The sequence below is a fragment of the Geotrypetes seraphini genome, chromosome 1 (genome assembly GCF_902459505.1).
Source record: "Geotrypetes seraphini chromosome 1, aGeoSer1.1, whole genome shotgun sequence".
Lineage (NCBI taxonomy): Eukaryota > Metazoa > Chordata > Amphibia > Gymnophiona > Dermophiidae > Geotrypetes > Geotrypetes seraphini.
This window is the reverse complement of record NC_047084.1, coordinates 177,597,720-177,609,943: the sequence shown is the minus strand read 5'-3', so window position 1 is coordinate 177,609,943 and position 12,224 is coordinate 177,597,720. Positions and strand designations below refer to the sequence as shown.

Sequence of the window (12,224 nt, the reverse complement as noted above, 5' to 3'; positions counted from 1 at the left end):
TGCTTGCCTGCCTCTTTCCTTCCCTCCCTTCATCACCGATTCAAACCTCTGCCCTGATCCGCCGCTTCTTGCCGCCCATAAGCCTTCTTTCTGACGTCAAGGTTGGCCCGGAACTTCCTCTGCGACGTCAGAATTGACTTTGGGAACAAGTTTTCTGGGTGGCAAGAAGCAGTGGTGGTGGACCGAGGGGGAGGGGGGATTTGAATCGGCGCTGCACTGAAATACAGACAATTCTGACATTTAACATTGCAGAGGTGGTTGAAGTCTGATGTCAGAGAAGAGCATCTGTGTGTAAGCTGAAGCTGGTACAGCTATGCCCTTGTTCATCGAGGCTCTGTGAGTAGGAGCTGGGTCTTATAATTTGTCAGGACTGCCCGAGAAAATAAGAGGGGTATAATTGAAAGGGACGTCTAAGTCCATTTTCGTCTAAGTCGCAAGTTGTCCAAAGTAAAAAACAGCCTAGGACACATTTTCGAAAAATGAATCCAAAATTTTTTCTTTCAAAAATCGTCTAACTATACGTCCAGCAGATCTGATCGTCCAAGTTGCTAAATCGTCCATCTTTATACCACATTTTCGTCCAACTATTCGTCCAAGTCAAAAACGCCTAGAACAAGCCCTGTTGGACGTGGGAGGGGTCTGCAAAGTGATGGACTGAACATCCAGACATGGCACCTAAATAGTGCGGTACCTTACAGAGCACTGCTGTGAACTTCACAAAAAGGGTGCCATGTCTTCTTCTCACTACAGCTCCCTTATAGGTCATGGTGAGCCCCCCAAACCACTTCCAGAATCCCCTAGACCCACTTATCTACCACTCTAATAGTCTTTATGGCTGCAGGAGCCACTTATATGCCAGTAAAAAAGGTTTTTGGGGGTGTATAGGGGAGTGCACATGTTTCAGCAACAATGCAGTGATTACAGGGGCTTATGAGCATGGGGCCTCCTCTCCATGGGTCCTTAACCCACCCCAAGATGGCTTAAGCTGCCTCTGTGCTGGACGACTAGCCTTTCCTATGCCAGACTGCCAGGTGATGATGGTCTGGAGGCTGAATTTTAAAGGTGTGATTACGATTTTTATAGGGTTGGGGGGGTCGGTGATCACTGGTGTAGTGTTTGGGGGGGTCTGTATTATGTGTTTGCAGTGCTTATCTGGTGACTTTAGATGGTTTTTTTGTGACTTAGACCATGTTTTAAATGGTCTAAGTCACAACGTCCAAATTCCGTCTAGGCTCTGTTGTAAAACTTTTGGTTATACATGCTGTACGACTAAGTCTAAGCTTGCCTACGTCCCGCCCAAATCCCGCCCTCGACACTCCTCCTGAAACACCCCATTTAGCTATGGTCGTTCAGCGGCACTATGAAGGCCTAGGTCGTTTAGAAATACGTCCAAAACCCGGTTTGATTATCGGCACTTGGACGTCTTTCGATTATGATCATCCAAGTGCCGACTTAGGTCGGTTTTTGGACGTTTTTCTCTTTCGATTATGAGCCCCTAAGTGTGTCACTGGAACTCCAGCACCAAAAGAGAACAATTGTGTGGCACTTCAAGTAAATTAAAAGTATTAGTTTTCCCTGCATGCCCTTAAGTGAATTTAATAGTAAGGGAGACAGTTTTGTGTTTCTTTATAGGCTCAGAATTCAGTGAAAGACTTGCCTGCACTGCCAGACAAATTTGCACGTAGGGAAACATATGAATCTGTTAACTAGTCTTACGAAGTTAGAAATATTAATTTGATTTTAGAACAAATATATTGACTTTTTGGGATCAGACCATGTGGGATTGAACTTCATGGGAGATGCACAGCATTCAAAAGTACTAGACCATCACATGAGCTCACCAACAAGCAACCTTTCACTTGCCATGCTGATTGAATATTACTGAGCTGAATTAGAGAAAAGCAATCCATTTATGGGCTGGAACTCTATAATATTTATAGCGGATTGCATTTCACATAAGAATGGCTTTGGCACGACATTTCACATAAGGCTGGCTTTGGCGAGGGAGGGAGGTAGGCAGGCAGGGTGGCTTCGGGGGAAGGGGGGATAAAGGCTAGAAGGCAGTGAGGGGGACATAGGAAGGAAGGAGGGAGGGAGGAAGGAAGGAAGGAGAGAAAGGGGGGTTGTAAGCAGAAGAAAGACTAGAGAGAGAAAGGCCTGGACCAAAGGGGAAAGACAGGAGGCAGAAGCAGGACTATGGGAGGTGCAGACAGAGGGGGGAGAGACCCTGAGGAAGAGCAGAGAGAGGCAAGAGGAGGGAGAGAGAGGGAGATCTGGTACAAAGGAGAACTGACACTGGATCTGGCAACACTAAGGACACAGGAAGGGGCACTAATGACATAGGAAGGAGGCACTAAGGACATAGGAAGGAGGCACTGGGGACACTAAGGACATGGGAAGGGGCACTAAGGACCTGGGAAAGAAGCTCTGGGGGCACTAAGGACATAGGAAGGAAGGAGGGAGGGAAAATAAAGGAACAATTGTTGGGCATGAGTGCAGAAAGAAAGGAAGGATGCACAGTCAGAAGGAACGCAACTAGAGACTCATGAAATCACCAGACAGCAAAGGTAGGAAAAATGATTTTATTTTCAATTTAGTGATCAAAATGTGTCAGTTTTGAGAATTTATATCTGCTGTCTATATTTTGCACTATATTTGTCTATTTTTCTATAGTTACTGAGGTGACATTGCATATTTTAAAGTCATCTGCCTTGACATCTATGAAACCCCCCAAATATAAATGATAATTAACATTTTCTTCGTATAGTATGCTTTGTGTTTTTTTAAAATTTATGGTTACCATTATGAATTAATAAGATGATATGTGTACATGAAAAATGAATGGAAGAAATTGGTGGCGGGGCTAGGGCGGGATTGGGGGCGGAATTGACAATTAATAGATCTCCTGTTTTGATGAAAAAATAAATGGTCATGTTAACCATGCATAACTTCATCATTTATAAAGTTTCTTTTTCCTCTACTTCCAGGTTCATCTGTAGGACTGTAACACTTGAATAAAACCCCCCTTCCCCCCCCCGGTTTATACTCGAGTTGACAGTTTCCCCCCCCTTCCCCCACACACACTTTTTGAGGGGAAAACTGTTATCTCGGTTATTTCAAGTATATATGGTAATAAAAGGGCCCTTTAGGGATTTACTCTAGTTGTGGGATTAACATAAAAATAATAATAAAATATGGTTAAGTAAAAGTATGTTTTTTATTTATCAATTTTTCTGAAAATGTATTAGCTATTAGCTATAACATCCTTTAAAGAGGATGGATGGTTTATTGTGTCTTTTATAAGGGTATTATTTAATATTTTCTATTATGGTTTATCCAGGTTCAAAATGTGCTGAAGCTCCTTCAACCATCTCATGTGTACTCCTTAGAAAAAGAAAAGCAAGAAAATTTTCCACAGTTTGTTGAAAAGCTCAGAGAAATGGATAAATTGCCTGCAATATTTTTTCTGTAAGAAACAAAGTAAATGAGAGCAAAAAAACCCAAAAACGAACCATAGACTCAGTCAGTCTGCTTAGCAATTCTTGTTCACACTGTAAAGGTATATCATTGTGGTCAGTTGTAGAACCTTGAGTAATTTGAGAACATTGCTGCTTATCTAAACCATTTACAGTCAAACCTCGGTTTTCGAGTAACCCGATTTGCGAGTGTTTTGCAAGATGAGCAAAACACTCAGCAAACATTTGACTCGCAAACCGAGTGTTGACTTTGGGACGGCTGGGCCAATCCGGCCCCATTCTGCCGTCGGCTGTCTGCCGGACAGGCGGGTTTGGCACCCGTCTGTCCGGCCAACTTGAAAAAAGGTACGGGGAAGGGGGGTGGGGGGTCGTGGGGTTCTGGGGGGGCGGTCTTTGGGGGGAGGGGGGTTGCGTCGAGGGCAGGAGGGCCTGTGATCCCTCCTGCCCGTAATGTAGTGGGGGATGGGGGTAGGGGGTTGCCGGGGCCAGGAGGGCTTGGGCTCCCTCCTGGCCCTAACGAGTCGGGGGTCGCCGGGCCAGGAGGGCTTGGGCTCCCTCCTGGCCATATTGAGTCGGGGGGGGGGGGGCATGATCGCCGGGGCAAAAGGGCTTGGCCTCCCTCTTGCCCTGATTTTGTCGGGGGGGGGGGGGGTCGCGGTTCGACATGGCAGGAGAGCTTGGGCACCTTCCTGCCTGGATAGTAAGTGTAAGTGTGTGTGGGGGGGGTTCTGTACCTGGTGTTGTTTTTGACAGACACCGATTACAGAATCCAGCTTTTAGGCGAATGACTTGCTCCTCCTTCGCCTAAAAGGCCTTCTGTTGGACATTTGGGGCTTAGGCGTTTTATTGTTTCATTATGGCTTAAAAGTGTAGACGTCGTGTGGGTGTACTTTTAGACGTAGTGGAGATTGGGCGTTTAGGCAGAGGAAGGCCATAATCAAAACAAGGACGTTTGTTTTGGTTATGGACACTTTCCCTGCTTCTGCGTTGAACATTTAAGGACTTAGGCCAAAGGGGACTTAGACACTTTTTTTTGGTTATGCCCCTCCACATGTTTGCCTATTTTAACATCAGAAATACTCTCTACATTCATAAGCACCAGGTCCCATTCTACTTGGTTTCCATTACCAACTGCTAGAATAATTCTCCCTGTAGGCCCCATTCAACATCCAGCATATTAAAATTATATGGATGAGGAGGAGGAGGCAAATTGACTTTTCATAAAGTATGCATTTTTAAATTACTTGTTTTAAGGTTCAACATTAAGACAGTAGAGAAACTGGCTGAAAATGTGTGTAATTATCTAAGGAAGAAGCAAGAGACTAGCCAATTGCAGTTATCATTGATGGAAGAAAACAAACCAGCAAGTAAAGAAAAAAAGGTTGAAGATTCTACTGAATGTGGGCACTCTGGGTAAGTCTTAATCTACATTCATTATTTCTAATATTTCTAGACCGCCTAAAACTAAGCTGTTAACAATTGAAAAACTTTAACAATAATTCACACACAATACATTTACAAAGTGCATTCAAATAACATTGCAGTTACATAGCAATCTCATCCCCTAATCTATCAAAGACTCCTTAGGGTATACTATTCAGCCATGGGTAATCAGCATTTTTGTTTAACACTCTCTGCTACCAGTTAAATGGGCCCAGTTATTCAGTCCCAGGCCCTGGGTAATGGCACCAGTTATCTAGGCACAAGGTAGCCACCGTGAATTACCTAAGCACTGCCAGCATTCAGTGGTGGTACCCAGATACCTGCCCGGTTAACTTAGGTCAGCATTTTTTGCTGCTTTAGGTTAGTCAGGCAGTTATCCAGCCATCGCTACTGAATCCTGGTCATGCCTGAGAAACTCCCGACTCGCCCCAGCAATAACCAGATAGTGATAAGACCAGATTTGTAGCACTGAATATCGAGCCTTTCCTAACCAATTAAGTAGTGCTCTTAGATTTTTTGAAAAAGCTGTATTGTGTAAATTTCAGGATGTTTTTTTGTATAGTGGAAACTGTACCAGGGGTATAGCTACCTGTGAGTGGGCCCAACAAAATGCCTGGGTCTACCTGCTGATAGGGACTTATGTGCCCTCCTCTCGCACATTGGCTCATGGATCCCTGCCACTGCAATTTGGCATCTCTTTCTTTCTTTTTCTCCTTTCTATCTCCCCCTCCCTTGGGTCTAGCATCTTTCTCTCTCCTATCACACTCAACCTCTTATAGTCCTCCAAACTTTCTGTGGCAACAACTGCCCATCCCTAGTTGACAGATAGCAAACTCGATAAATTTAGGGCAACCTTTGTGCTGTCCTAACTTTATCCAAATAATTATCTGGTTAGAGGCTGAGGGGCTCATAATCGAAAGAGAAAAACGTCCAAAAACCGGCCTAAGTTGGCACTTGGACGATCATAAGTCAAAAACTTCCAAGTGCCAATAATAAAACTGGATTTTGGACATATTTAAAAACGACCTAGGCTTTCATAGTTCCGCTGAACGACCAAAGCTAAATGGGGCGTTTCAGGAGTAGTGTCGAGGGCGGGAGTTGGGCGGGACGTGGGCCAGCTTAGACTTAGTCGTACAGCATGTATAACCAAAAGTTATACAGCCCAGGATCGACCGAACTTGGACATTGTGACTTAGACCATGTAAAACATGGTCTAAGTCACAAAAAAACCATCTAAAGTCACCAGATAAGCACTGCAAACACATAAAACAGACCCCCACACACTACCCCAGTGATCACCGACCCCCCCACCCCCATAAAAATATTGATCACACCTTTGAAATTCAGCCTCCAGACCATCATCACCTGGCAGCCTGGCATAGGAAAGCCTAGTCGTCCAGCACAGAGGCGGCTTAAGCCGTCTTGGGGGTGGGTTAGGAACTCATGCAGAGGAGGACCCATGCCCATAAGCCCCTGTAATCCCTGCATTGATACTTAAACATGTGCACTCTCCTATACACTCCCAAAACCCTTTTGTACTGGCATATAAGTGGCTCCTGCAGCCATAAGTGCTATTGGGGTGGTAGATAAGTGGGTCTAGGGGATTCTGGAGGTGGTTTGGGAGGCTCACCGTGACCTATAAGGGAGCTGTAAGGAGGAGAAGTCATGGAACCCTTTTTGTGAAGTTCACAGCATTGCCCTGTAAGGTACCGCACTATTTAGGTGCCATGTCTGGGTGTTCAGTCCATCACTTTGTAGACCCCTCCCACGTCCAACGGGACTTGTTCTAGGTGTTTTTGACTTGGACGAAAAGTTGGACAAAAATGTGGTATAAAGATGGACGATCAGATCTGCAGGACGTATAATTAGACGATTTTTGAAAGAAAAAATTTTGGATGTATTTTTCGAAAATGTGTCCTAGGCTGTTTTTTTTTACTTTGGACAACTTGCAAGTTAGACGAAAACAGACTTAGACGTCCCTTTAGATTATGCCCCTCTGAATATCACAGCTAGCTGGACAACTCCTAACTCTGCCCCAGTTCTGCCCCCAGACTGCCCTAGCACTATCTGAAGAGTGCCGAAGGAGTCTTCCATGGAGTCTGAATATCCATGTTCAGTTCCAGCCAGCACAAATATCCAGATATTTGGGTTTGAGTATCAGGCCATTAATAAATAAGACCCTTCGATTATGGAGATGGAAAAATACACTAATTTGATTTGTAACTTCGGTTGATCTATCAATGAAAATATATAAGCTAAATCCAAATAATAAAAGTAGACCAATGGACTGAAAATTATGCCTTGCCCATTCTTCGACCAGGAGTGCCTTCTCTTTAGATTTTCCGAGCACTGGCTGTTTGCTAAAAATAGAGGAGGTTTATGAAGGTAGAAGTAAGCATCCAATCTCTGAGTTACACAATGCTGAGAATTCACAGAAACACTATTCTAAAAGCCCTCAAGCTGTATTTCATTAATCATAAATATTGCTATGTTAGTGATCAATAGGCTCTTCAAATTCAGATGTTCAGTGCGGAAATCTAAAATAGAATAGAGAAAATTATTTGTGAACATGTCTGTATTTTGAAAGATAAATGTTTTTTAAAATAAATTTCTTCTAGGGCTACTAATATTTCTGTGGAAGAAATGACTGACATGGGCTTTTGCATACAGAAAAAGAGATCGAGAAAACGACAGGAATCTAAGAGTAAGGAGCGTGAGTAAGTATTGCTTTTCATACATTACAGAATTTCTGTACAGGGCCAGAAACTTAAACTTTCCAGGGAGCCTGTTGCAACTCATGTGCTCACAGTGCACAGTGAGAGATGCTGTGTTTTAAAAATATATATATGAATGTCTTCAGTGAAGACACAAGAAAAGGAGAGGAAACCGATATAACTGTGTAATGCCAAGGACTGTTCTGTAAATTTTATCATTTATTCTTCTGTCAGTTCACACTCATTTTTCACTCTCACTACTAGTACAACTGCTACTTATCACTTATATAGCGCTAAAAAGCTTATCATCAAGACAGCTGTTCTATCTTATCTGGATAGGTGTTTGGGTGCTGGCACTGATCTATACTACTCAGATAACTTCCAGTGGCCACTTTATACCCCAACATTCAGCGCTGGTATCCAGGTATGATCCGGCACTAAATATCTGGGTATAAATCTAAATGCCATGATCGGTGTTTGAAGTCAATGCTGACAGCAGTGCTTAACTGTTACTCTCAAAAATTATTAAACTACTCGCTACATGTCGACAGCCCAAAACAGTAAACAAGTTCTGTTCTGTTATTCTAATCCCCTGGATCTTATATGTATGGCACCTGAAGTAGCGTCCCCAACTTTGGAAATGCTTCCAAGATGTGCCCACAAATAAATCAGATTATGAGCTCTCAACCATCAATAACACTGGTCAACAAAAAGTAAAGTTTTTCTTTGCTACTGAAAACTTAAGAAATGTTCTTAGTTAATTTAATGACACTGATTTCAGATCTGTAATTGAAATTCATCTAATAATAATCATCATCATCATCAATTTATATACCGCAAGGCCTCTAGCATGTCAGGTTTCTCAGATACATGTTACTGATTTTTTAGACAGTTTGCCATATCGGCACAATATTGCGAGTATGAACTATGTCCCACCAAACTTATGTTAAGGAGTTTACTCTGAAAACAAACATGAAGACAATAAGGAAACATGTTACACAGCATATATTTACGCCTCTCAACTCACACAAAAGTGGTGTCAACATGTTCAGAAATGTTTGAGACACTTGCTTTTACACTTGTACTGGGATTGAACTTTCCCTGATATCTGCTTTCTATCATCTTGATATCTTGATGAAATCTTTCAACATGCTCATCGCTGACATCACCAAGAGTGGATGGGAAGAAGTCAAGGTCAGAATGTAAGAAGTGCATTTTAAGTAACATGACCATTTATTTTTTTTTCATCAAAAGGGAGACATCTATTAATTGTCAGTCCCGCCCCAATCCCACCCTAGCCCCGCCCCAATCCTGCCCTAACCCCGCCCCCAATTTCTTCCATTCATTGTACACATAATATCTTATTAATTCATAATGGTAACCATAAAATTTTTAAAAACTACAAAGCACACTATACGCAGAGCAAATGTTAATTATCATTTATATTTGGGGGGTTTTCAAAGATGTCAAGGCAGATGACTTTAAAATATGCAATGTCACCTCAGTAACTATAGAACAATAGACAAATATAGTGCAAAATATAGACAGCAGATATAAATTCTCAAAACTGACACATTTTGATCACTAAATTGAAAATAAAATTATTTTTCCTACCTTTGCTGTCTGGTGATTTCATGAGTCTCTGGTTGCGTTTCCTTCTGACTGTATATCCTTTCTTTCATTTCTTTCTTTCTGCACTCAGGCCCAACAATTGTCCCTTTCTATTCCCTCCCTCCTTCCTTCCTATGTCCTTAGTGCCCCCAGTGCCTCCTTCCATATCCTTAATATCCCCAGTGCCTCCGTCCTGTGTCCTTAGTGCCCCCAGTGCCTCCTTCCCATGTCCTTAGTGTCCCCAGTGCCTCTGTCCCAAGTCCATAGTGCCCCCAGTGCCTCCGTCCCAAATCCATAGTGCCCCCAGTGCCTCCGTCATGTGTCCTTAATGCCCCCAGTGCCTCCTTCCCATGTCCTTAGTGCTCCCAGTGCCGATTTCCCATGTCCTTAGTGCCCCCAGTACCTCTGTCCTGTGTCCTTAGTGCCCCCAGTACCTCCTTCCCATGTCCTTAGTGCCCCCAGTGCCTCCTTCCCGTGTCCTTAGTGCCCCCAGTACCTCTGTCCTGTGTCATTAGTGCCCCCAGTGCCTCCTTCCCATGTCTTGCCTTCCAGCCTTTGTCCCACCCCTCCCCCGAAGCCAGCCTGCCTGCCTACCTCCTTTCCTCCAGTGCCTGGAAATCTGCAGATCTATTGAATAGCACATTCTGGTGGAATACAGATCTCATGGTACATTTATATGAATCCAAAGCAGCGGAATTCTCCAACAGACAAATCATAGTCAATAAGATATGGGCCCCCATTGTGAATTTTTCTTACTAGCCAATGACATTTCCACCACATTATCCTGCAATTATATTTAACACCAAACTATGTTGTGATTTGCAGACTCCCTATTATATACAATTTCTTGGTGATCACCCTCTTACACACTCCATTATTACCCTTTAATGGTTGAGTCTAGTGTTATATCATCCCTCTCCAGGTTTGATTTTTTATTCTTACAGAATTGTCGTGTGTGACTACATGATATATTTATATTTTTCTGATAATGTATCTGTTTACCTTTGTAATCATGCATTGGCATATGCCGTATTTGTATTACCTTTTCTGTTTTGTTTGAAAATTTTTTTCAATAAACATATTTGAAATGAATATTTTTTTTGTTTTTAAAGACACTTTTTGGCAGAAAAAACCTGAAGCAATCAGAACAATAAAGGGGTCAAAACTAATTCTTATCCAAATTGACCAAGAGCATGTCACGTGAAAAGGTCCGTATTGTGCCCAAATTATTGGTACTATCTTAAGTGTATATTTTTGTTTTAACATTTTGTACAGCAATACAGAAGCCCGTGATGATGAAACCTTACTGGGAGAACTTGAGAAGATAGCCGAAATGTTCCCTGACTGCACCTATGCTAATTGTAAAGCTGTGACTGAGAAGGTGAGAATATTTGTAATTATACCATTTAATCTATATATATAAAATCGGAGGTATGTATGTGTGTATGTATGTATGTGTGTGTGTGTATGTGCCGCGATCACGCAAAAACGGCTTGACCGATTTGAACAAAATTTGGTATGCAGATCCCTCACTACCTGGGATGATATGTTCTGGGGGTCTCTTCACCCAAGAATTTATATGTTCAAAAAAATGTAAACAGCTGCCATTCTCACAGTAAATCAAAAATGGCTTGACCGATTTGAACGAAACTTGGTATGCAGATCCCTCACTACCTGGGGTGATATGTTCTGGGGGTCTCGCGGCCCTCCTGCACACGTGGGCGGAGCTACAAACAGAAAATCAGATTTCACCCATTCATGTCAATGGAAAAAATGTAAAAAGCTGCCATTCTCACAGTAATTCCAACTACCTGGGGTGATATGTTCTGGGGGTCTCGCGGCCCACCTGCACACGTGGGCGGGGCTACAAACAGAACATCAGATTTCACCCATTCATGTCAATGAAAAAATGTAAACAGCTGCCATTCTCACAGTAAATCAAAAACGGCTTGACCTATTTGAACGAAACTTGGTATGCAGATCCCTCACTACCTGGGGTGATATGTTCTGGGGGTCTCGCAGCCCACCTGCACACGTGGGCGGAGCTACAAACATAAAATCAGATTTCACCCATTCATGTCAATGGAAAAAATGTAAAAAGCTGCCATTCTCACAGTAATTCCAACTACCTGGGGTGATATATTCTGGGGGTCTCGCGGCCCACCTGCACACATGGGCGGAGCTACAAACATAAAATCAGATTTCACCCATTCATGTCAATGGAAAAAATGTAAAAAGCTGCCATTCTCACAGTAATTCAAAAATGACTTGACCGATTTGAACGTAACTTGGTATGCAGATCCCTCACTACCTGGGGTGATATGTTCTGGGGGTCTCGCAGCCCACCTGCACACGTGGGCGGAGCTACAAACAGAAAATCACATTTCACCCATTCATGTCAATGGAAAAAAATGTAAAAAGCTGCCATTCTCACAGTAATTCCAACTACCTGGGGTGATATGTTCTGGGGGTCTTGCGGCCCACCTGCACACGTGGGCGGAGCTACAAACAGAACATCAGATTTCACCCATTCATGTCAATGGAAAAAATGTAAACAGCTGCCATTCTCACAGTAAATCAAAAACGGCTTGACCGATTTGAACGAAACTTGGTATGCAGATCCCTCACTACCTGTGGTGATATGTTCTGGGGGTCTCGCGGCCCACCTGCACACGTGGGTGGAGCTACAAACATAAAATCAGATTTCACCCATTCATGTCAATGGAAAAAATGTAAAAAGCTGCCATTCTCACAGTAATTCCAACTACCTGGGGTGATATGTTCTGGGGGTCTCGCGGCCCACCTGCACACGTGGGCATAGCTACAAACAGAAAATCCGATTTCACCCATTCATGTCAATGGAAAAAATGTAAACAGCTGCCATTCTCACAGTAAATCAAAAACGGCTTGACCTATTTGAACGAAACTTGGTATGCAGATCCCTCACTACCTGGGGTGATATGTTCTGGGGGTCTCGTGG

General features: G+C 43.1%; 1 protein-coding gene across 1 annotated transcript in view; it reads left to right on the top strand.

Annotated features, from left to right (window-relative positions):
• LOC117366815 (probable ATP-dependent RNA helicase DDX60) overlaps positions 1 to 12,224 on the top strand; it is a 288,878-nt gene that overhangs the window by 194,965 nt on the left and 81,689 nt on the right. Inside the window, exons 26-29 of the mRNA XM_033958734.1 lie at positions 3,341 to 3,468; positions 4,731 to 4,889; positions 7,538 to 7,636; positions 10,520 to 10,625. Coding sequence (XP_033814625.1) covers positions 3,341 to 3,468; positions 4,731 to 4,889; positions 7,538 to 7,636; positions 10,520 to 10,625 — 492 coding nt within the window. The remainder of the gene's footprint in view (positions 1 to 3,340; positions 3,469 to 4,730; positions 4,890 to 7,537; positions 7,637 to 10,519; positions 10,626 to 12,224) is intronic.